Raw genomic sequence first — 22,733 nt, 5'->3', positions numbered from 1 at the left:
CTTTCCTGTCCTCATGCCTGTTGGAATAAAGCAGTTTTTTCCTTTCTTCACAATTCAGAAAGTTTGGAACATGGGCTCAAGCATTACCCTGTACAAGTGGTTACATTTTTTACTTTTCATACATTTGCTCAGGACCTTTTACATCAATCAGTCCTATTCTGAATTAGAGTGCTGCCCTCAAAGGCTGCCACTGTTCAGACCCTAATCATATCTAAGTGGAAGTAGGAGGGGCAGCAATACTGTTCTGTGGACTACCATTGACCCTATTTAGTGTACTTGGCCAAGAAACAGGATAATTTAACAGAAAGCTTTCAGTCCATTATTTCCATTTAAATATCACTGACCAACAAAGATCAACATTTAGTTGGAAAAGAGAGAAAGAGTGAGAGGAAATATGCTAAGGAGGAGTCATACTCCTGTAGTCAACTGCACAGGTTTTTCAAGTGAGAAAGAATGAATAGCCCAGGGTTTCCTTTCTTAGCACTGATCTTGTCTGTATCAGTTTTGAACACTCCTCAGTGGATGGTCCTAAAAAAGATTGTAATTTCCATGCACAATACAGCTGTATTATAAGTAGTATACCTCCAGTACAGCAAAGAGAGGTATTTAGGATCATGAATAGCATAATTAAGATCAGTTGTGGGGATTATATACTTAGACATGTGGTTTAGTGCCATACCAGAAACTTGTACCTGTTTCAACCCCTAGGCCATTGTAAAGTATCACTTTCTAGATGTAGCTGCCAATCCTAAAAGCATGTCCCCACCCCCACCCCACCTTCCTCACATTTACTACTTTCACTGTCTTGCCAGCAGGGTAGCTCATGTAAGTACTGCCTAAATCATTTAGGTTGCAATTAGCTGGATAAGAAGAGATCTTTTGCATCAGTTATTCCAGCAGAAGGAAATGAGGCACTGCTCAGTTAAACTGCTCTGCCAGCAGATTAGTGGGAGCAGTGTGAACATCTGGAGCTGGGAAGACAAACAAACAATTAAATTAGAACAAAGCCCTACCCTCTCTGAACTAAATTAGTTTAAAGGTGCCCTAATCTAGCTAGTTCTCTATACCTGAATTCTAAGCAAAAATGTTCAAGAATATCTAATCTAATACAGAACTTTCTGTTTAATTTCCTAGCTCCCAAACCAATAAGCCATTCAGTGTCTTCAGTCAACCTCCGTTTTGGTGGACGTTCAACTATGAAATCTGTTGCATGCAAAATGAATCCCATGTCTGATGCTGCTTCCTGTGGGTCAGAAGTCAAGAAATGGTGGACAAGACAATTAACTGTGGAGAGTGATGAGAGTGGAGAGGATCTTCTTGATATCTGAGAAGTGTTTAAGTAATTTCAGTCACAATCTGATTTTCTATGCTTAGAATTAAAGATGCTGTGATGTATGATTTCTTTAAAATCAATGTCATAAATTTTCTCTTACGCTTATCCTCCTGCCATATGAAGTGTAGCACACACTTCTGTGTTAGAATTGACTTCTGTAGGTACTAACTGTACTCTAAGAAACTTGTATACTATAGCAGTACTAACAAAGCCAGAAAGACTATAATGCCTTTGGCAGACAGAGCATTGAAAGGTGTCATGTGTTCTGTAAAACCATAGTGGAAATTTGATATATGCACCTCTGTGTTTTCTTTCAACCTTTACCATACTTTAAAGTGGCAACACTTTACAATACAGGGGTAATGTATTTCTTCTCGTCGTATTTTCCTTACTTAGTAACATTTCTTTAGAAAAATTTTATTATTCACAAATGACCTGAAGAGGTCAGTACTGACTTCATGTTCAAGGGAAGTATTTTTACTAAGTATAGCTACTGAATTACAATTCTAAGCTTTCACTGGACCTTTTTTAAAAATATGCAAGATACAGGATAACTCATTTTAAAATTAGAAGATGAAGGATTGGCTTTTAAAATGTATATGTCTTTGAGGTACGGTTAATTATGCAAAGAGCTTGATTTTCATAGAGAAAATGGTGGGGGGGGGGGAAGGAAAAAAAATACATTAAAAACTGTGCATTTAAGCATCCAGCAGAAGACTTTCACATGAAAAACATGGGTTGATGCTTCATTTTCAGCCTGTACTGGTTACATATATATGTGGTGTCATTATTCTTCTTTTAATTGGGTCCCATTTTTCTTGTGTACTCTTAAGGTTTTCTTCTTGTCTGCGGTAAAAATTAGCATGTTGGGGATTCTAATTACAAAGTAGGATTGTATGTCTTTAAAAATACATTCAGTTTTGACTGCATAGGTAGAATTTTACTTACCCATGTTACTGCTCATGCTACAGGCCTGCAAATGTAAGGCATGGCGCTGTTCTGTGGCTGAGTACCTTTATCCCTTTTATCCCAGCACATCATGTGTGACACGTTGGCCTTCACTTGTTTTATGAGGCACCAATAGTGCTACATTATCACCAGTGAAAAAGCAGCTATCGCTTTCCTAAAAGCTTTTCCAGTGGAAGGCCAATGCTATATGGATATGGAGGTGGGGAAGGAGAGCCACCAAACACAACCACGTTTGCTAGTTCCAGAATCTAAGGCTGTCAAAAAAGGTGGGGTAAAATTGTGCCCTTCCCTCAGGGAAGAACTAAGAGGTTGCAGATTTTGTTGCTTGGCCCCTGACTAGGTTTTATAGCAGAGCTGGGACCTTTCTGTTACCATTGTTTCCTATGGAAATGATAGTTTGCTCCAACATGGCCTGATGTGAGATCTTGTAAGAGGCTCACAGTTTATTTACATCACCACTTCAAAAATATATCCTTTCAAAAGCAGACAAAAGCCAGTGTTTTGCAAATTTTTCTGGCCAAGATATTAATCTCAAATGACCAGAATACAACAGTGGAAACACACAGATGCCTTCACCAAAAATGCAAAATTAGTTTTGACTATGAAATACAGCTTTTTTGGCATCTGTCAATGTTTTTTCCCAGTGTATGGTTAAACATTGTTTAGATTTTTTTTTCTAAAATAATGATATTGAACTCATCTGTATTTTGTGGGGAGTTTATGTGTTTTGGGGTATATTTAAGTTTAAATCTAGTCAGTTGTAACTCTATAGTAAAAGAATATGTGCATTCTCTTGTTTACTAGATCATGAACCATCAACAAAACTTCAAATGCAAATTCATTACTTTGTTCTGTTTTGTGCTTGTTTAAGTTGAGCTTTTGTACATATAACAAAAATACAAATATTGGATTTATAAAAGAGAGTATCTTTGACAGTTCAATAATACATTGAACGGCAGATCATTCTTGCTGCAAGCCTTCTTTTTAAAAAATCTGGCAAACATTTTTTCCTTGCCTTACAGTACACTGTCAATAAAAGTGAGTTGCTTTAAGCAATATTCCTCCCTCTGGTTTTCATTGTAAACTGCATTGGCTCCGTGTGGCTCATCCATGATAATGCTGCATAGTAACAATCTCTGTGGTTTGTACAGGTTTATGTAGAGGTGCTTTCAGACTCTTGCAATTGAGGGTCTTTGGTTTTTTCACTCCAGCAACTGACCTCACCAGCACTGCCACAAGGGGTCTCAGTCAAAAGATGGCACTAAATAGGACTGTTCATTATTTATTTTTATTTAACCACCTTTTCTTTGCTTCAGAGCCTGGATATGTGTGTGTGGATGGGTGGGTGCGTGTGCCATTTTACTTTTGCAAATATAGGAAGTGGAATGAAGTTATGAAGATATGAAAGTAATATATACATAGGCACAGAAGCAACCAGTTAAAGGTAAAAACCTCCCTTGCACAGCACGGCCAATATAACTAAAGAGGGTCATACTCTGCAGCAGAGAAACCAATGCACATTTGTACATGAAGGTGAAAAGCAGAGAAGAGAGTTGAAGAATGACTGGAGTTCAAAGAGATTGCACCAACAATGGAGAGACACAAAGAGGAAACAGTGTGTCAGGAAGTCAGAGAGTCCAGACAGCCTTAGAGAAAAGCCTTAGGAATAGATCCTAAACAAAGGTAAACAAAAAATTGCTCAGGGAATATTACTGCCTGCAGAGTCACCCTAAACAAATGAAAAAAGGAAGTTGTTTAGGCTTCTTTTCATCCACTACGAAAGATCTGTTTCATAGGAAGCAAGTTATAAAAGTGTTCACGACTTTGTTGGACAAAAAGAGTAGTGCATATTGTCAGTGCTCAAATAAAAACCTGCTTGTGGGAAGTCTGAGAACACACAGCAAAGATGTATGTCAATATCATTACAAAGTCAGGTCAGATTTCAGACAATCACTTTTTTAATGAAGAAACTAATAACCTGAAACCATCTGCTTTTGGAAGACATCCAACTGAATTAAGAACTGAAAACATAAAGTATGCGTTTACAACCTGAAAATACCATCTTTGTTTTAAGTCATGCGGAGCAATCAGGCTTAAACATCTTCAAAATAACATTACATTAAGTATTGTCTCCATTCAAAGACCAGCATCACAGCTTCTGAGAAGCCAAAGAAGATTAAATGCCAAGAGCAAGTGAATAACTTTGTGAGAAAAATCTATTTTGTTCTCTTCTTTTATTCACAACATGCCCATGCAGATTAGAGTGTCCATGAATAACTGAAGTAGAAGAGTTTGGGCTGTTGTAAGAGTGCATTTGGAGGACCAGCAAGCAACCTCCTATCCAAAATGCCCATTCCTTCTGCAATACTTCCCCAACCAAAAATAAACACTGGCCTGAGTTGTCAATCAAAATTTCCAATAGGATTATTTCAGTCTCCCTCAATCTGGCTTTCAGAGGCTGAATTCATTCCTGCTATTGAAGGCAATTTAGTCACACCACAGATGAACTTGCCACAATACATAGGCTGATGCTGGGAAGTTGGCTGCCCTGGTTTGTTCAATTGCTCTGAAACACAAAGGGAGCCTCACTAGAATTCAATTAACCTTCCTCTTCATCCCAAGGGCACTGGTGTCAGACCCCATTAGCAGCTGTTGCCCATTGTTCTCAACGAAGAACCTCTAAGCATGAAGTTATTAACCCATCAGTGAGCTAAGTGTATAGGCAGTGGCACTTTATCCCCCTTCCACAGGTTCCTGTCTCAGATGCTTATTCCAGTACCCTTACTGGTTTCATACTTTTACCTGACTTGCATATCTGCCCTGGGGAACTTGGGTGAATTACCTGAGCACCTACAAAAGTATGTTTCATGTATAGGTTTTTTACTGTAAACACAAAAAATGTCTTTAGTACATGTAGGAAAGGGAGAAGAAAACCCCAAACACTGTCCATCAACCTGAAGAGGTGTTGACATTAGCCTTTTCTTCTTTCTGAATTCAGGCATCAACCAAAAGGGGCACAAGCCTCCAGTGTCTCAGTAGGAGTTACTTTATTTTGGGAAAGGTTTTGCTGAGGTTGGAAACAAACTGATTTATACCAGCAGATATCAGTGTGTCCCTAGAGACTTGGGCAGTCAGGTTCTGACTGGGTCGTCCACATGCTGGAAGTCACTCTGGTGGGATTGCTGTTGGTAAGTACATTCTCCCCCCAAGGTTAAGGAAGAGAGTTGGTCAGTGAGTTCAGTGGCAGAGAAGCTGGGTGCTACATTCTCTCTCATGCCCTGTTTTCTGCTTTCCTTTTATGTTTTACTGTCCAATTTCATGTAGGATGGACAGTGTCTACACATATTCTCCATTCTCAGTGTGTCCTGCCAAGAAATGAGGGATTCAACAGTTATGATTTCACTATAATGTGTATATAATGACAGTTTATAAGGGTAGTAAGTATTGCTTTTTTCTCTCAGCACTTATTCTATAGAACTACGTGTTCTATAGATCAAGTAATTTCTCCTCTCAGATTTTCTAAATGCATACTGAGTGGGGAATCTGATCACTGCACATTTAAAAACAAGGAGAAAAGAAAAAGAAAAAAAGAAAAAAAAAGATGAAAAAGAAAAAAAGAAAAGAAAAAGAAAGAAAAAGAAAAAGAAAAAGAAAAAGAAAAAGAAAAAGAAAAAGAAAAAGAAAAAGAAAAAGAAAAAGAAAAAGAAAAAGAAAAAGAAAAAGAAAAAGAAAGTAGTTACCTGGACACTGGGTTTTAGTTTTTGGGGGTTTTCCTTTTTTTTATTTTAGAGGCTATTTAAAAATAAATAAATCTCTGTTTCTATGTAAAGATAAGCTTCTCAGTTGTTCTGACCAATCTAAGAAAACAAAGTTTTACTTCTTTTCTTAATGTCTCTGTTTTTCAAACACACCTGTTTTGAAATGAATAGCTTTCACATTTTGTCTCTACTTTTAGTTTTTAAATCTCATCAAAACCTATTTCCTGTATTTGACTAAAAATTAATATTTTTGTTATGAAAAACTGATTTTCCCCATCCATTTTTATCATGCATAAAAATTCACCCAATCTTTTTTTTAAGTCCTCCAGGAAAAGGTTCATCTGGCTGAAAAACTGGTCATGACCCAGGAATGTGACCTTCCATCCCAGAAACCAAACCATATCCTGAGCTGCACCAAATGCAGTGTGACCAGCGGGTAGAGGGAGGGGATTCTGCCTCTCCACTCTGCTCTGGTGAGATCCCACCTGGAATGCTGTGTCCATCTCTGGAGTTCCTGACACAAACAAGACAAGGATCTCTTAGAGCAAATCCAGAGAAGGGCCATGAAGATGATCAGAGGGCTGGAGCACCTCTCCTATGAAGATACCTGGGGCTGTTCAGCCTGAGGAAAAGAAGGCTCAGGAGAGACTTCATAGCACCTTCCAGTACCTAAAAGAGGATTATAAGTAAGGCAGAGACATTTTATCAAGGCCTGTATTGACAAGACAAGAGTTAAGGGCCTTAAACTGAAAGTGGGGAGATTTAAATTAGATATTAGCAAGAAATTATTTATTTGAGGGTGATGAGAAACTGGAAAAGGCTGCCCCAAGAGGCTGTAGATTCCCCATCCCTGGCAGTGTTCAAGGCCAGGTTGGATCAGGCTTTCAGCTACTTGGTCTAGTGGAAGGTGTCTCTGCCTATGACGGGGCTTGAACTAGATCATCTTTTAAGATCCTTCCAAGTCAGATCATTCTTCCCAGTTCCTTGTCAACTGCCTGCCAAGTCCTCCAGTGCAACCAGACACTTGGTGGTGAGTTTGAAAGTGCTTGTAGTGCTGGCCCTGCCAACTCAGCTGTTGGAGACAATCAGTTCCTTCTCAAAGCTGGGAGATGCAGCTGTGCCTCTGCCTCCATGACAAAACTCCACTTTTTCAACGTACCCACAGTGGGGAAGAGTTAAAGCTCAAAAAATTTCATCAATGGATGATAATATGTAGGTGCCCTTAGGCTGCTCTGTGAGGGCAGGGTCACCTCTGTCCCCATGGTGCTTGGGCAGCCAAGAGCAGCCAACAGACACAGAAAGGCTTGCCTAAGCTTTCTTGCCAACACTTTTAGATCAGTGATATTAGGTCTATAGTTTATCCACTCCTATGCTGCAGACATTCCTGAGGGTGTGATCCTGTAGCAGGTTTGGTTGCTGTGGTTGAGAAGATGTCAAATACAGTTGTTCGGGTCCAGCCCTTCCACCAGACAGTACAATGCTCTGAACTTGACCAGTTTAATCCTCCCCCAGTTGCTTCTTCTGAGCTCTGTAAAATGCCCCAGATTTAAAAATCCAGGTATTAAAACCTTCATCTTAGTTGCATCAGCAACATCAAGGATATTTATCTGATGCTGGCCTACAGATGTATTTCAGCCTCATATGCATTCATCAATTCAGTGTGTATCTGTAAGGATTATCTATGTGAGGAAGTTGCACCAGCTTAAATTTAACCTGTTCTTGCAAATTGATTTCTCTAAATCACTTTGAATACCTGTGGAAATGCTTATTTCGGTTTAAAGATTTTTTTATATTGATCTATGTTTAAACCCAAATAACCTTGCTTTTATTCTAATGGCAAGAGTGCTCCCACAGGTCTACACGTCAGCCCTCTTCATACCCGCACCTTTAATTATGTGGTGCTAAGTCCTTTGAGTAGAGGAGGCCCTTCTTATGGTCTCTGGCAGCAGCTGAGCTGATAGCTAGAAGCTGTCTCAGGAGCAGCTCTCTCCCTGCTGCCTGAGCATCTGTGGAACCCAGTGCCCGGGCAGCCCTGGCTCTGCTGTGTGACACTCCAACCGATCTGCCACAAGATATTGTTGGGCATTTTGGGGCAATTTACACCAAGAACCACCCAAGAGGAGTCATTACAGATGAGTCTGTATTAGGTATGACTCCCTCCACCTCGTGCAGTCCTTAGATGGGGTGTGAGCAGTTCTTTAACCCCCAATATTTCTACAAGCCTTGCTGCCATGGCACAGATGGCATGCAGGCCATCCTCAGTTTCACACTATGGCTGCTGAGATACACTCCTTGCCTTATCCCAGGTGACTGAGCTGAACAAAGCACATGTCTATACACCAGCAGTCAACTTGGGCTCAGACGGCTTTCACCAAACCCTTTCTATTTTCAAGTAAATCAATGCTTTTCATCAGGAGAAGGTTTTTGTACAATCTCTGTTTTCTGAGCTAATCTAAGCACAGTGTTTTAATATACGATCAGTCACCCACAATTGTAATCAAACATTATATTCCCCTGCAGATGGACAGGGTTGCCAAAAAGGGACCATTTCAACAATTTCTGATAGCTGAGCCTTCTACCAAGGTATCCCAGAACTATGACAAATGTAAACTCTTTTTTGACACTAGAGGGCCGGTGTTATTTTACACTGTTCTCTGCATACATTCACACAAGGTAAAGTAGATTGATCCTTATTGTGGTAGTGGTTTAGTGTTGGTTTACTTATTTTGGTTTGTAGAGTGTTTAGACGCTGCAGAGACAAGATATTTCTACCATCATTATATAACAAGGGACCTTTCATTAACCTTATAGTACTTCTAGAAAAACTGCTTGATTTTGTTTGAGGAAGCATGACTTTTTGGGAAACTAATGACATTTGAATTCCCACTTGTATATGATTTGCACAGAAGTTGTAATAGAAGATTGAGTTAGCAACAGCATTCCATTTTCTGTATCTCCAGTGACTATGATATTTGCATGTCAGATGGAATGCAGTTTAAATTTGCATATCAATTCTCAGGAAAATTCAGGAGTGAGACCATTTTCAAAATCCAGATACTAAAGCTGAAGAAATGGATGCCAAAAATCATATGCCACAAGATAAATACATGTTTCACTTCTTGGACACAGAAATTCTGCTCAGTAATTTGAACAGTGATGCCTGCTTTTCATGATGCCTGTTTTTCGTTTCTAGATTTTCTTTGCCTGGCTGCAAGTATTCACATATGTTCACTTACAAGCTATGGTTAGATGAGAAATACCATAACAGATTATATTTGTTGATGGACAGTTAATCATTTTGAGAAATATTTGAAAGTACAGTTTGCTTTCTGTGCTTCCTCAAGAAAACAGAGAGTGCTTGGGGTAATTTTTTTCATAAGAATTTTTACAGTAAGAGGAAAAGAAGGGAAGAAAAGCACAGAATGGTGCACAATGCCCACTAAAAGCAGCATGAAGTTTCCCTGCACCTGCAGTCAGCCCATGATGCCCCTCCTAATGGACAGATGCAATGGACTTTGGACTAATGTGGTTCATTTCCACTTCAGATGCCCACATGGGCACAGCTCCCAGCTGTGTGCAGAGATTTGTCCAGTTGTGGTTCACCCACATTCAGTTACATGCCCACATCTTCACCTCTAATTACATTCTGGGCTTCCTCCTCAAGGGTTCATCTAACATGAACCACAAGACTTTCTGCCATATCAAAACATTTCCCAGATAAACTCTCAACAAGGGATTGGTCAGCTTGAATTGGACATGAATTTCATTTGAAAACTCCAGAGCACATCTGCATCTGCAAATTGCTGTAAGTGCACTGGAAGCTGCCCACAACCTGTGAGCACACAAGGCACTGCTACCTTGCAGCAAGGGCAGGTTTGCTCTTGTGATTGTCTTTTGCATTTGGCATCACAGTTAAACACTGCCTGCAGTGCTCAGCTTTTGTGTGCTGGAGAAGCAACAAGAGAGAGAGAGAGATTTTTATTTCCTGTGTGTAGTGGGATACTGATCAGCAGGAAATGTAATCTGGAGCCCAAATCAGCGTAAAAATCTTCCATTGTTTCTTTCCATTTCCAACATTCAGTTGAGAAGGAGGAGCTGAGGGTCAGCCCATGTGAAGGAATTGCTGGGAATTTCTGTGATCATTCTGTTGATAAAGGCAAGCAGGCTTCAGGAAAGTTTGAGTCGTGCAGTGGTGAGAGGATTAAGGCAGCGAAAGCACAGAGGAAAGATGAAGGAGAGAAAGGTCATAGAATCATAGAATGGTTTGGGTTGAAAGGAGCATTAAAGATCATCTAGTTTGATGGCTCTAGACATGGGCAGGGACACCTTCCACTAGATGAGGCTGCTCAAAGCCCCATCACACCTGGCCTTTGACACATCCAGGGATGAGGCATCCACACCTGTTCCCATGCATCACTTTCCTCAACCCACAAAGAAGAGGATGAGGAGGGTGTGGATGCTTTTTTTTTTCCTGAGTGTGTCTACTTAAGAAAGCCCTGAAAAGGCTGCAAATCCTAAAGCTGTGCAATGGACAGCAGCAAAGGTAGAATGCTCGATGCATAAAATAATTTTTCAGGAAATCTGTATGGAGCTTTCCTGCAGATTTTAGTTTTCTTTCCATCTTTTGAAGTGAGCAGGCAGGGCCTTGCAGGAGGCTGCTGTTCCTTTGTCATTACTAATGGTAGTTAGCTGACATGGGGCTGGTCCTTAAGGTGCCAGCGATGTCACGGTAGCGGGGGGTGCAGCCATGAAAGGGGCACCCACCTCAGGGGTCATTGTGGTAGCCCCTTTAGGGGTCATTTGCAAAGGACATGGGACCACACTGGGGCCAGAGTCACACATGGTAGTAGGAGAGAGTTCACACATCAGCAGTGCAAGGCTGGGTAATCAGGGACAACCATTGCCTCAGATGTGTCTCCAGTAACTTCTGTTTAAAATCATAGGGAACAGCTCAGGAAGACAGGTCGTGCCACTGTTTATCACAGTGCTGTCCCCAAAGCTGAGGTGTGGAAATAAGAGGGAAACATATGTTCTCCAGGCAGGAGAAAAGCAACCTGCAAAGCTGTATCGTCTCTGTGCCAAGTCAGAGCTTTAATTGGCACAAAGATTATCTTCACTAACACCTGCAAGTGAGTGCATAGTGCACTGCAAAATTAATAGTCAGAGGGAGAATTCATTCCTTAGAGCACAAAGGGAAAACGTTTCCTCTTGTAGATGATGGTGTATCAGGTATTTCAGGCTGCTTGAAAGCCAAGGGCATTACTGGAACCAAGAACCAGAACTGTGACACCCTGCTCTATTTCAGGTGTGAACCTCTTCAATAAAAGTGCTCTCCTCAAACAAAGGAATCTGGCTGAAGCTGCACAAGCTTGTCAGCACAGAGAATTAGTTAAGATTAGTCAGGTGAAAAGGAGTGATGTACAAGAACCACATGAGTCTGAGATATGTTGAGAGAGTGGAAAAGATGAGGTTGGTCTGTCTTGAGGCTTTTCTGTTACAGAGCAATGGGTGAAAGATGTAGAAAGCAAAAGCAGCAATTCTCTAATTGAAGGTGCTTTCTGCTGTCTCTTATGTGTTGTACATGTTCCCTCCCTTGTTTTCCACAGTGGGGTGAAACAAGGATCGCAGACTTACAGAATCATAGAATGGTTTGGTTTGGACAGGACATGGGCAGGAACATCTTTCATTAGGCCAGGTTGCTCAAAGTCCACCAAACAATGAACACTTCCAGGGATGAGGCATCCACAACTGCTCTGGGTAACCTGGGCCAGTGCCACATCACTGAATTCCTTCCAGATATCTAGTTTAAACCTACTCTCTCTCAGTTTAAGGCCATCACCTTTGTTCAGTCACTTAACACCTTCACAAAGAAGGCTGCTTTGTTCCTGGAAAACTGTATCAGTAAACCATAGGGAAGTGTACATAGGTTTTACCTCTTCTCCCTGAACCATGCAAAATTCCATCTTACCAACAGGACCGTAAGTTTTCAGGAAGGCTCTTGGAAAGGCTTGTGTTTTATATTTCTTCCTTTATTTCTTTTGTTTCTTCAATTGCCATGTCACCCCAAGGAACAGCAATGGGTAGCAGAGCACCTGTGCCCAGGGTGTGTTGGAGGCTGGCCCGAGACTCAGTTGCCCACTGCCCCAAGAGTGGATGAGCAGCAGCTCCTCCTTCTGCAGGAGGGTGCCAGGCAGGAGGTCTGCCCTGGGGACTGCACCTCCGAGCCCTTTTCAGGAGGCATCTGGACTCTGCCCAGCTCCAGCTGGCACAGAATTACTCAGGACCTAATTACAACAACCTGGTGACAGCCCAGTGAGAGGAGTTCCTCATTAAACATGATGGTCTGGATGCCACGGCTGGCACAGCAAACTCCTAAATGGTTATTGCTGGGAACAGTGAGTGCATACCAGGGGAAAGATCACTCTATAAATGTGCTATTTCTTACATGCCTTCTCCAAGCATCTGTCATTGCTCTCTGCCAAAGACAGGATATTGGATCTTTAGATTGGCTCAGTGTAGCTAATCTGGTTTTATGGTTAGGTCTTTAGCAACAACGACAAGAAAAACTTTCAGTACTTGAGTGGGGAAAAAATCCTTTAATAGTATTTGTGCCCTTTTTTGGTCTTCTGAGGTAGTAAGCAATACAAGGGAGATGCAACAGTTTGGATCAGAACCATCCTACTAGCAATATTTGCTTTCTATTTCCACGATATCATAGTAGTATTTCATAGAATTATAGTTAATATATATTGAAATACCACATGAAGTAGAAGACAAGCCTTTTCTGATACAGTTTGTTGTACTACTGTGGTGAACAATAGTTCTTGTGTTGTGTGGCACATTGTGAAAAAGCTTTTTCCATTTTACTGAGATAAGACAGAATAAAGAATAGGACTAGCCAGCAGAAATCTGTCTGATCTCCAAGTAAAACAAGAGGCCCAAAAAGACTGCACAGCTCCCAGGGACATTTGACAAGGTCTACTCAGGGACTGGACGTGTGGCCTCCTGATTTCAGAAATGTGCTTTTTCATCCCTTTCTTCACCTTGCTTTGTGAGTCTTGTAAGCCAGCTGCCATGAAGCTGGTTGGGTGATTTGGTATACCAATGGTTCATCATTTGCAAGAGAGAAGGGCAGTAACAAGTTTCTCCTTGCATTTTTTTGTGCTATGAAGGTCTCAAATGTTTCTTGTCCACTACATAAAACACCTCTGGCCAAGCTACCACCAACACAAATGGATCCTTGCTTATCTTTCCCAAATACCTTCATACCTGACGTGTCCTATGGCTTTTGTGTGCTCACCTGGGGCAACCTGTCACTGATTGTGTCCTCTTGGGCATGATGCCTCCCTGAAGCAGCAAACTGTGTGATCTCAGTGAAAATAGGGCTGTGGCTTCTCTGGCAGGAGTCGTAAACCTTTGCTACATTGACCTGTTATTAGCATTTCATTCCTAGCGTCACAAATAATAAAAATTGACCCAGAGTGCCTCCAGCAGTTTTAATTGCTACTCTTCTCCTGTGAATCTCTGTTAGTAACAACAGACAAAACAAGGCAGCATAGAAGCAGATTTTCATTTCTTTTTTTTCTTTATTTTACTGTTTCCTGCTGGTGAGGGGCACTGCGGGACATGTAAACATAAATGCAATATGAGCTACCAAACATGAAAGCCCTGGCCACTGTTTTTTTGCTGAGATAAGTGATGAAAGAACCCACTTACAACAAACTTAAGAGTAGATTTGCTTTAAAATTACTGTGAGTTTGCAAAGTCAGGCCTTTCAGGCTCCAAATAATAATTATTTTACCATCTACTTGTTTTCAGAGAAAGCTCTCCTTGCCAAGGATGGTACTTTATATATATCTGGGAGACACACAAAAACAATTTATCTGACAGTTTCTGCTAAGCTCAGGTCTCCTTGATGCTTTAAAATGCAGAGAAGGAGGAAATCTTTCCCTAAAGGACTTTGAGGCCCAGTATCTTTAAATTCCTATGGAGAAAAGCCTGGGGCCACACCACTGTGGACGTGGAGAGCCTCTACACCAGCAGGAATGGAGCATTTTTTAAATTGCTGTTGCAGAGGTGTCTAGCCCGTGGGACACAGCTTTCAGGCATCCAGGCACTGGAGGAAACACCTGCAAAAGCCACTGGCACACGGCAGTGCTGCAGATCTCACGTGCCCAACAAGGTCCCCAGTGACACCCATGCCCTGCTCTCGTGTGCCAGGCTCTGAAGGTTCTTCAGCTCCTTCCAGCAGCCCACACAGCCTGGTGCCCCTCCAGCAGCTGGGTTCTGGGACACTGCCTGCTTAGGAGAACTTTCCCAAATCCCTGAGCAGAAGTGCTCCTGCCCTGTCAAAATGCTTGGTAATGCTCACAGCAATGAATTACTGCCTTGCTCCTGCCAGCTTCAAAGGAAGGCTCACTGTGCCTACTGTCAACTAAAAGTGTCTTTTAGCAAAATCAGCTTCTTTTGAAGCACTGGAAGACACCTCAGCACTCATCCCTGGGCTGTAGAAAGTGCCTATGGAAAACTATGGAAAAGTTTTCACTTACAGAAATCTGAATGTATCTGTGGCTGTAGAGTGGCTGAGGATTGTCCCTTGGCAGTCTGCAGTTTATGGGGTAAACGTGACACAACTCAGCTGGGTGGGCTTCTCAGCTTACCAGACAATGCCACTGTTGAGTGGCAGACTTACCCAGGTGCTTCCTACTCCACAAACCTCTGCCACCAGGGCTCTTCCTCCTTCTCTGTCCTCCCACACACACAAATATCTGGGATCTTTGGCACAGCCCCACATTCAAAGCTCAGTTTGGACACTGACTCTCTCAACAGCAGCCAAATTCCATGTGGCCTTCTCCTTTAAGCAGCAAACCAAGGGCAGATCCTCCTAGAATCATGGAATGGTCTGGATTGGAAGGGGACCCTAGATCCATCTAGTTCCAATCCCCCTCATCACAGGATCCTGTATGGAAGTATAAGATCACTGTGTGAGTCCAGCATGGGCCCCATCTGACAAGCAAAATATGCATAAACATCATGAATCATCTTGAAAGAAGTTTGTCTTTGATATGTGGCTACCTGAAACATGAGAGCTTAATCAGCTTCTGAACTCCAGAGAAAAACTGCCTCGCATCTATGCAGAAGCTCTGTCCTATTACTAGCTAGACTTGCAGCTCAAGTGGTCTGTTCCTCCAAGACACAGTCCTGGCACTACATCATCTGCTGTACAAACCTGGAATCTTAGGAGTCTGACTTCAGCAGGAATATTTCCTAATTTTGCCATACGCTTTTAAATAAAACTACTTCTCATTCATCTGACTTACCCTGCCCAAGCTGAGAAATGACCCACACACATAAATCTCTTTCCACAGATCATTCTTTTTGATCTCAGGTCACATCCACACACAATTATTTGCATCTACATTCTAAAAGCAGAACTGAGAGTATAAAGGTTGTTAAGTTCCAGAACCTCCTATCCCAGGGCAGTCTTATAAGGTCCCTTACTACCAACAGCAGCTTGCTGCTTGTTTTCTTTATGCTGGCATGGAAGTTTATTCAAAGACCCCTGAAGAACTGGAGATTTTTTGCACTCATAAATTTCCCAGGATGTCTGCCAGAGCCATAACATGCTCCCAACTATCTGGAAGTCATCAGTGAACTCTGAGAAGGCAATATTTTAAAACCAAAGCTAACAGTGAATGTTTTCGGTCTATATAAATATAACAAAAAATGATAAATACTCAGATTTTTTTCTTGATGGGGTTTGAAAAGGTGATGACATAAAAATTATGAAAACTATTTTCTCCTTCTCAGGTAGAGCAAGCTGATTCACAAACCTTAGGTAAGAAAATGTTGCTTGTTAGGCAAACAGTCAGAACTGGATGGTATATGCAGAAATCTTAAAAACTGGAAATGAATTCAGTATGGATAAGGCACGTCTGTGAAGGCACCTCCAGGCTTATGGCAGTTTAGGAGGAGCAGTAGCAGTTCCAGGACTTCTCTAGGAGTGGCAAAAAGAAATTGTGGCTTAACTTGGACACCTTACACTAAATTTTGGAGATACCTAGGCAAGGTAATATCTAGCCTATAGGCAATAAAACAGAGCAGAGTGTCAACACTGTTTGTGCCAGGGAAGTCTCTGATTATTTGATTTAGCCATGCATGAAAAAGATATTTTTTTCCTCATTTGAGAGCTGATGAAGATCCTGAGAAGAGAGAACTGGTGCCCTGACTCCATGGGAGTTTTGTTGATCATCTGCAGATTCTTGAAGCTGAAAACTTCTCAAGTGACCCTGGTTGGAAGAAGAGGACACAGCAATGAGGAGCAGGTTGTGTTCTGAGAGAAAGGCTGCTGCCTCCCAATAGGACTATAAATTAGCAAAACCAGCTCACAGATACAAACCCACAAATTACTTCTTCACTTATCACATGAGCTATCAAAGAGGCTCCCCTGGGAGGCCACATGGACACTGGCAAAGTGTTCCATGCTGAATTAAGCATTCTCGCATGCAAACTGAAGCAATAATCTGTTCTTCCTTTTGTTTAATAAACTCTGTGTTAGTGGAGGTAAACATCCAGATGAAGATTTTTCTTCTGAAGAGTTTTTCTCTTTCCTTGGAAGTCATCTTGCATCAGGTGTGGGAGATAGATAACGGCCCAGGAAAATTTGGCTTCTACTCTCAAGTGAAGCTAACTGTGTCCCTCTGCATGTAAAATCCTGTGTAACAATGCATTTATTGGTTTTCATCCAGAAATCTTTCCTACTGTTGCTAGCATTCCCCCCCAGCTGAGAGTCTGGCTTCCATGCAGCTATCACACCAAGCTGTTCCTCCAGCCTTGATGAATTCCTTGAAAAATGGATTTAGGATGCCCACAAGTCTGCCTGGCTGTTGGAGCTTCCTACCAGGCCTCTAGTGCTGCAGCCTGTGAAATAGCTGTTATTCAGACTAATGAACATTGCTTGTGCAAGCACTGGTGGGTAAAATGTGGCCATGAATAAATTTAGGATGGAAATTAAACGTATATTTCTAAGCCTCAGAAAAAGAATGGCTCTGCAAAAGCCTTTTGTTGTAGCTAAATCCTGAAATACTTCAATTAAAATAAAAAAGTTCAATCAGTTTCTGCTCTCCCTGCAAAACAAGAGACCAAACCAGGATTTTCCCCCACTGTGTTGCCAAGCCCAAGTTCCAACACAAGCACATCAGGATTGCTCAGCGGGGGCCACAAAGCACACGGCAAAATAACACACGTGTTACATGAGGACACAGGTGTGACAGTCACATCCTGATGTTTTAAGTGAGGACCCTGGGTTAAGTTAAACAGCAGAGATGGCTCTCTGGAAATGCCAGGGCCCGGGGCTGTGGTTCAGCAGGCTGGGGGGAGCAGCAGGGCTCCCATGAGGCTGAGACACCCCCAGGTTACACTGCAGGACACCGGCTGCCGAGGGGACTGCGAGATGGCATGGGATTAAAACTTCCCGGGGTTTGTTAGAGAAGGATCTTCAGAAATATCTGAGCATTCCTTAAGGTTCTTTCAACATCTAGTGCTGTGGTTTGCCTGTTGCATTTGTCTTGAATAGATATTTCAATGCTTTTTGCTGCCTTGCATGTCAATAATAAGTAAATAGGCCTCTTTTACCTAGACTGGGTTTAAACAGCACAGTGTGGCATTTCCCTGCAGCATAGCAGTAGAAAATATGGTGCCTACCTAAAATATTTTACAAGTGATGAGTAAGTCAGATGGAGAAGTAGAGACCACAAGTTGAAATGATACTTCCAGCCACAGCGTCGGGCAGAGGTCTCTGCTGACCACTGTCAAGTTTTGCTGCTGGCACCACAATAGAGGAAGGTTTTGAGAACCACCAGAGCATCTTTATTCTGCATCCTTTTGTCCTTTTGTGCTTTCTCTGCTGGCTCAAAACCAGCAGGTAAGTAGCCTTTATTATTGTCACATTTTTTTCTTGATGTTCCTGATGATCTGCAGCAGCACAATGGGAGCAGGTGGAGCTTTGCAGGGTATGAGTCCAAAGAAACAAAACTAGGAAAATCAATGTTTGCTAATGGAGAAAAGAAAATCATCTGCACTGACTGAAAGGAACTGACTCGTGGAATGGGGTCTGCCTTGGCTCCTGTAGGCAATCACCTTTGTTTAAAAAGAAGGAAAGAAAGACGATGGTAGAATGCTGCTCCGTAAATTAGGGGAAGTATTCTGCCTGTTCTGGGATGTTTCAGCTTCACCTGCAGAGTCTGCTCAAGCCAAAGCAGTTTGTTTGATGTATTTTTATTTTATATCCAAATTGCTGAAGGTTACCTTTTGTGTCCCTCTCAGGTGTGCAATGGCTGTGAGCTAACCCATGTCTAAAGCCGCACCAAAGGGAAGAGGTAAAATACTGTTCCTAATTTGTGTCAATGGAGAAAAAAGGTCTTTTTTTCTTTTTTATTCTTGTCAATTCATGGAGCTCACGTGAATGGACTACTCAGGATGGGGTGGCTAGTTCTTATTCAGAAGTGTGCACTATACAGGTTTATTGATTTCTTCTCTGCTTGGAGATAAAAACAGAATAAGCAGGAAGCAGTTTTCACACTTGACCTCATGCATGTTCAGCCCTGAATTGTTTCCAAGCATTTTCTCCTGCATCCATTTTTAACCTTTAGACACCACTGTCTTTATACACTCAGCAAGGGCATTCCACACAGTTATCTCCTCCTAACCAGCAGTTAATTGGGCTTTCCAAAATGCACCACATTCAACCCCAAATTATTAAATCAATGGTGCTTTCTGAAGAAATCATTAATCATTTTACTTCTGCTTGTCTGCTTGATTTTGTCTGGTTTTCTACGCACCCATCCATGTTATACTAAGCAGCAGTTTTGAATTATGCCCATTTTTTCATCTTTTGCTATTAAAATAGGAGTAATGATGATGCTAACATAGTTCTGGAAGAGGAAAATTATTAATTAGAGCATACGTCAATAATCACTTGGTTTTCTCTGACTGCCATACAGTAGTAAATATTTTAGCAACTCCAGAAATAAAAGATGATTGTAAAAACAACAGCCCCCTTTTATTGAGAACACTTACATTACAAATTTATTTTGTAAACATACAGTGTCCTTACTTGCTCTTCAATTTCAAAATTGGTTATTTTGGCTTAAAGCAATTTTTCTTTCTCACATAGTTGATATACAACTGTGTGTTATATAGCATAGGAAAGGATACAGAATTATTGTTGCAAATGGAGAGTTTGTTTCAAATACCTCTTCCTGTTTTGTTTCAGAGGTTTTGTAGGGTCCCATTACTACTTGTTCACAATATAAAATGAACACATGTGACATATATAATCCCTCAGGACACAAAAACCACATATTCCTTGGATCATATTCAAATGTGGGTTCAGCCTTGTACATGCACATAATTTGTCACCCACTATTGCTCACCTTCATGTTTAGAAGCTCTCAGTCAACCAGCCCTAGTTGAGGTGCAGCAGTAACCAGCTTATCCTGCCAGAAAAGGATTTATAATTCAAGGTCAATATAATTGGAAGCAGTTCTGAAGTGTTTTCTGAAGTGTTTCCACTTGCAGCAACCATATTTGAAATGGGAAGATGGGATTATAAAAGTCCAAAATCATAAAAAAAAGAGAAAAACGAACGAGTAATTTGTAAACTTTACAAATATCAGTACTCAAGCTGTTGGGATTGGTGTATGTCACATAATGTCAAACCTCGTTTTGTGCTCTAGGATAAAACAAAAAGTTAAGGAACAATGGCAACACTTTTGGATGGCTTCCTTTTGGCCTTGCACTATTTTTAATGAGCATTTTTCCTGGGTTGATGCTTTAACTCCTCAATTATTTTAATCCAGCTGGCCCCCCATCACTAGCAGATATTTACAAAAGAGATGTGGATTTCCTGCAGATAAAGAAGCTGGTGTTTTAGGCAAGTAAATAATTCCATCTAGTTCCTATTGGGTTTTTGTTGGTGTCATATTTCCGTGAACAACAGGGCATTTTTAAAATATAAAACAACAATTGAATTGTCACAGTATGGGTGGCATTTCAGTTCTGCACCACTTCTTCACTGGACCAGAAGATAAAAGGTTGAAATATTAAGGGACATGGGTCCAGACATGCTTCATCTGTTAGCATCCCAGCATGACACCAGAAACAGGCTTCTGAGAAAGAAACATTAAATTGAAGTTCCTAGGGATGTTAACCCTTGTTTCACTGCTCTTTACCTTCATTTCACATGATCCTTTCCTCAGAAAATGGGGGTAATTCCATCATGGAAGAAAACACCAGGCATTTTAAATTATGCCAGCAAATTTGGATCAAGAAGAGTGAGTTGGCTGCTGAGACCCTCCACGCCTCACCAAGGGTTAATAATCAGTGGGACTCCTCACAGAATCTCAGCTTTACAACCAAACCCTTCCATGTCCAAGCTTTTTGACATCATCTTTCTTTTCCTATTATTTTTATTTTTCCCCTGTGGCTTCTGTCACAGCTGAAATGCCAGATCTTCTCTGTAGCCCTTTGCCAGCTCCCTCCCTGTTGGATTTCATCTGTCAGCTGTGGGACATCTCCTCACTTGTATCTCTGACTTCACCTTACTGTAGCAAAGACAAAACTATTTCCATCTTCACACCTTTTACTTCCAACACCCTTTTCTTTTTCTGAGCAGCTTTCTTGCCTGATCTGTGACTTTATTCCAAGTATTTGAAATTTACTTACAAAACATAAGTGAGAGAAATGAGAGCATTTGCCAGTTCGCTAGGGAGTACATGAAGCCTGAAGCCAGTCCATGCAGCTGAAACTGATCCCCTCTGTGTGGTTTGGCATAGGCCAAAATTCTGATATTTCTAATTTTACTAATGGAAAGGCAGCCCAGATTATTTAGGCACTGTTCATCGCCTGTATCTCCATCGTGCAAGGATATAATGTTGTTTCTAAGAAGGTCCAGTTTGCATCCCAATAAGAATTAGTCTCTTCTTCAAAGCTAGAGTGAAGTCCTGTTTCTAAATATTTCAAGATATGAGTGAGGAAATTAAATGGAACAAAATGTAATGTGAATATAGCCTTTCAACTTCTTGAGAATCTTAAGTAAAATGTAAAAGGCTTTTTGAAAAGGTCATGTAGTATAAACTATCAGCTTTAATAAGGCATTGCTCTTCTCTGTTGAGGCAAAAGTGTCCATATGTGGCAACCTCTGACCAGAAGTAGACAAAGCAAAAGCCTCTGGTGTATTTAAATGCTATTGGAAATCATGAGAGTATGAGAAAATACACTCTCATGGAGTAGGCAATTTGTCGCTTAAATAAAATCATATAAAGGGAAGGTCACAGTCTCAGTAAGGCTGAATGACAAGAATGAAAAAGAAGCTGAGTTCTGTGGGCTGAATTTTCAGAGCAGTGCCTGGGCAACAGTTTTGTAGGACTCCACGTTCTGCATGCACAGAGAAAATTCATTTCAGCAGCACGGAGCGAAGCACCTGCAATCTGAATTTCTGAGCTTCTATTTGCAATGGTGATCAGGTACCTGCACAAAACTCATCATCAATTCGGTGGTCCCTGGAGAGCCATGTTAATTGGAAAAGGCTGGTCTCAGTCAGGAACAGCAGAGGTCATGGCTCCCATGCAGACTGCCCCACCAGAGTCTGCAAGGTTTAATTCAAGGTTTAATTGATGAGTTTACACAGGCTCGACTGATTTTTGCCCATAACATTTAACTTGTTTGTCCTTCTCCCAGCCTATTTATTAACAGGTCTGTGTGCAATAAATACAGTTGTCCATTTTCTTTGAAGCTTGGCTTTCCTTACTCCACACATTTGCAAAAAAGCACCCAACTACTGCAAGTATAAATTAAAGATAAAACCTGGTTTTCTTGGCTCACCCTTGTTATTTGTGCAAAGACACAAATAACAATTATAATTATAATTTTATTCATTCTCGTATGAATAAAATTATGCCTCTCCAACCTAATGAACAACTGAATCCCTTAACAGGTTTCTATCATTTATTGACAAAACTTAAAAAGTTATTTCAATATGAAAAAGAATGTGTGGATTGATCAAGCTATTTTTCTCTGCCTGCAAACATGGTTATTCAGCTCCATCATACTCCAAATAAGACATAAACCCTCCCTACACAGTGGCCAATAATGTCAATAATAGAGCTAATTACATCTGTTGCCAGAGTTATTGTGTTCCTTGGGCACCTTCTTGCCCCAACTGCCAGTGCTATCAGTGAAGAAGGAAGAAAGAGAATGCATTTCCTCAGTAAGACAGCAGAGGAATGAGGAGGGGATATCAGAGAAAACAAATATTTGGATTATAAAAAAGCATGGCTTTTTGTTTGGGCTGCTGAGGTGAACCAGATATGACTCCTTGCCAACAGGCAAGACAAGATTTCTGTAGATTTCAGTGGGTCCAGAGTTTCACTTCAGAATAGAAACACAATATAAGAAAAAAGAGCATATCCAGAGAATTTTAAAAAGTGGGTAGCATACAGAATGCAGATAATTACAACAGAACAAAAAATACAAATAACTGCTTCTCTGTATTATTTAAAGAGAGATTCAGATTCTCTTATTCTCATAATTTTTTCCAGAACTCTTCAATGAAAATATTTTTTGAAAGGAGCTCATGTATTTGGGTGCTATTCAGACACAGACCCAAGTCACAT

The 22,733-nt window shown here is 41.0% G+C and overlaps 1 protein-coding gene across 1 annotated transcript in view; it reads left to right on the top strand.

Moving 5' to 3' along the window:
- NALCN (sodium leak channel, non-selective) overlaps positions 1 to 3,321 on the top strand; it is a 214,350-nt gene extending 211,029 nt beyond the window's left edge. The window contains exon 43 of the mRNA XM_030234675.2: positions 1,135 to 3,321. Within this exon, the coding sequence (XP_030090535.1) occupies positions 1,135 to 1,328 (194 nt within the window). The 3' untranslated portion in view covers positions 1,329 to 3,321. The remainder of the gene's footprint in view (positions 1 to 1,134) is intronic.
- The last annotated feature ends 19,412 nt before the right edge of the window (positions 3,322 to 22,733 follow it).

This window comes from Serinus canaria, chromosome 1, assembly GCF_022539315.1.
Source record: "Serinus canaria isolate serCan28SL12 chromosome 1, serCan2020, whole genome shotgun sequence".
Taxonomy (NCBI): Eukaryota; Metazoa; Chordata; class Aves; order Passeriformes; family Fringillidae; genus Serinus; species Serinus canaria.
This window is presented reverse-complemented; position numbering and strand designations above follow the sequence as displayed.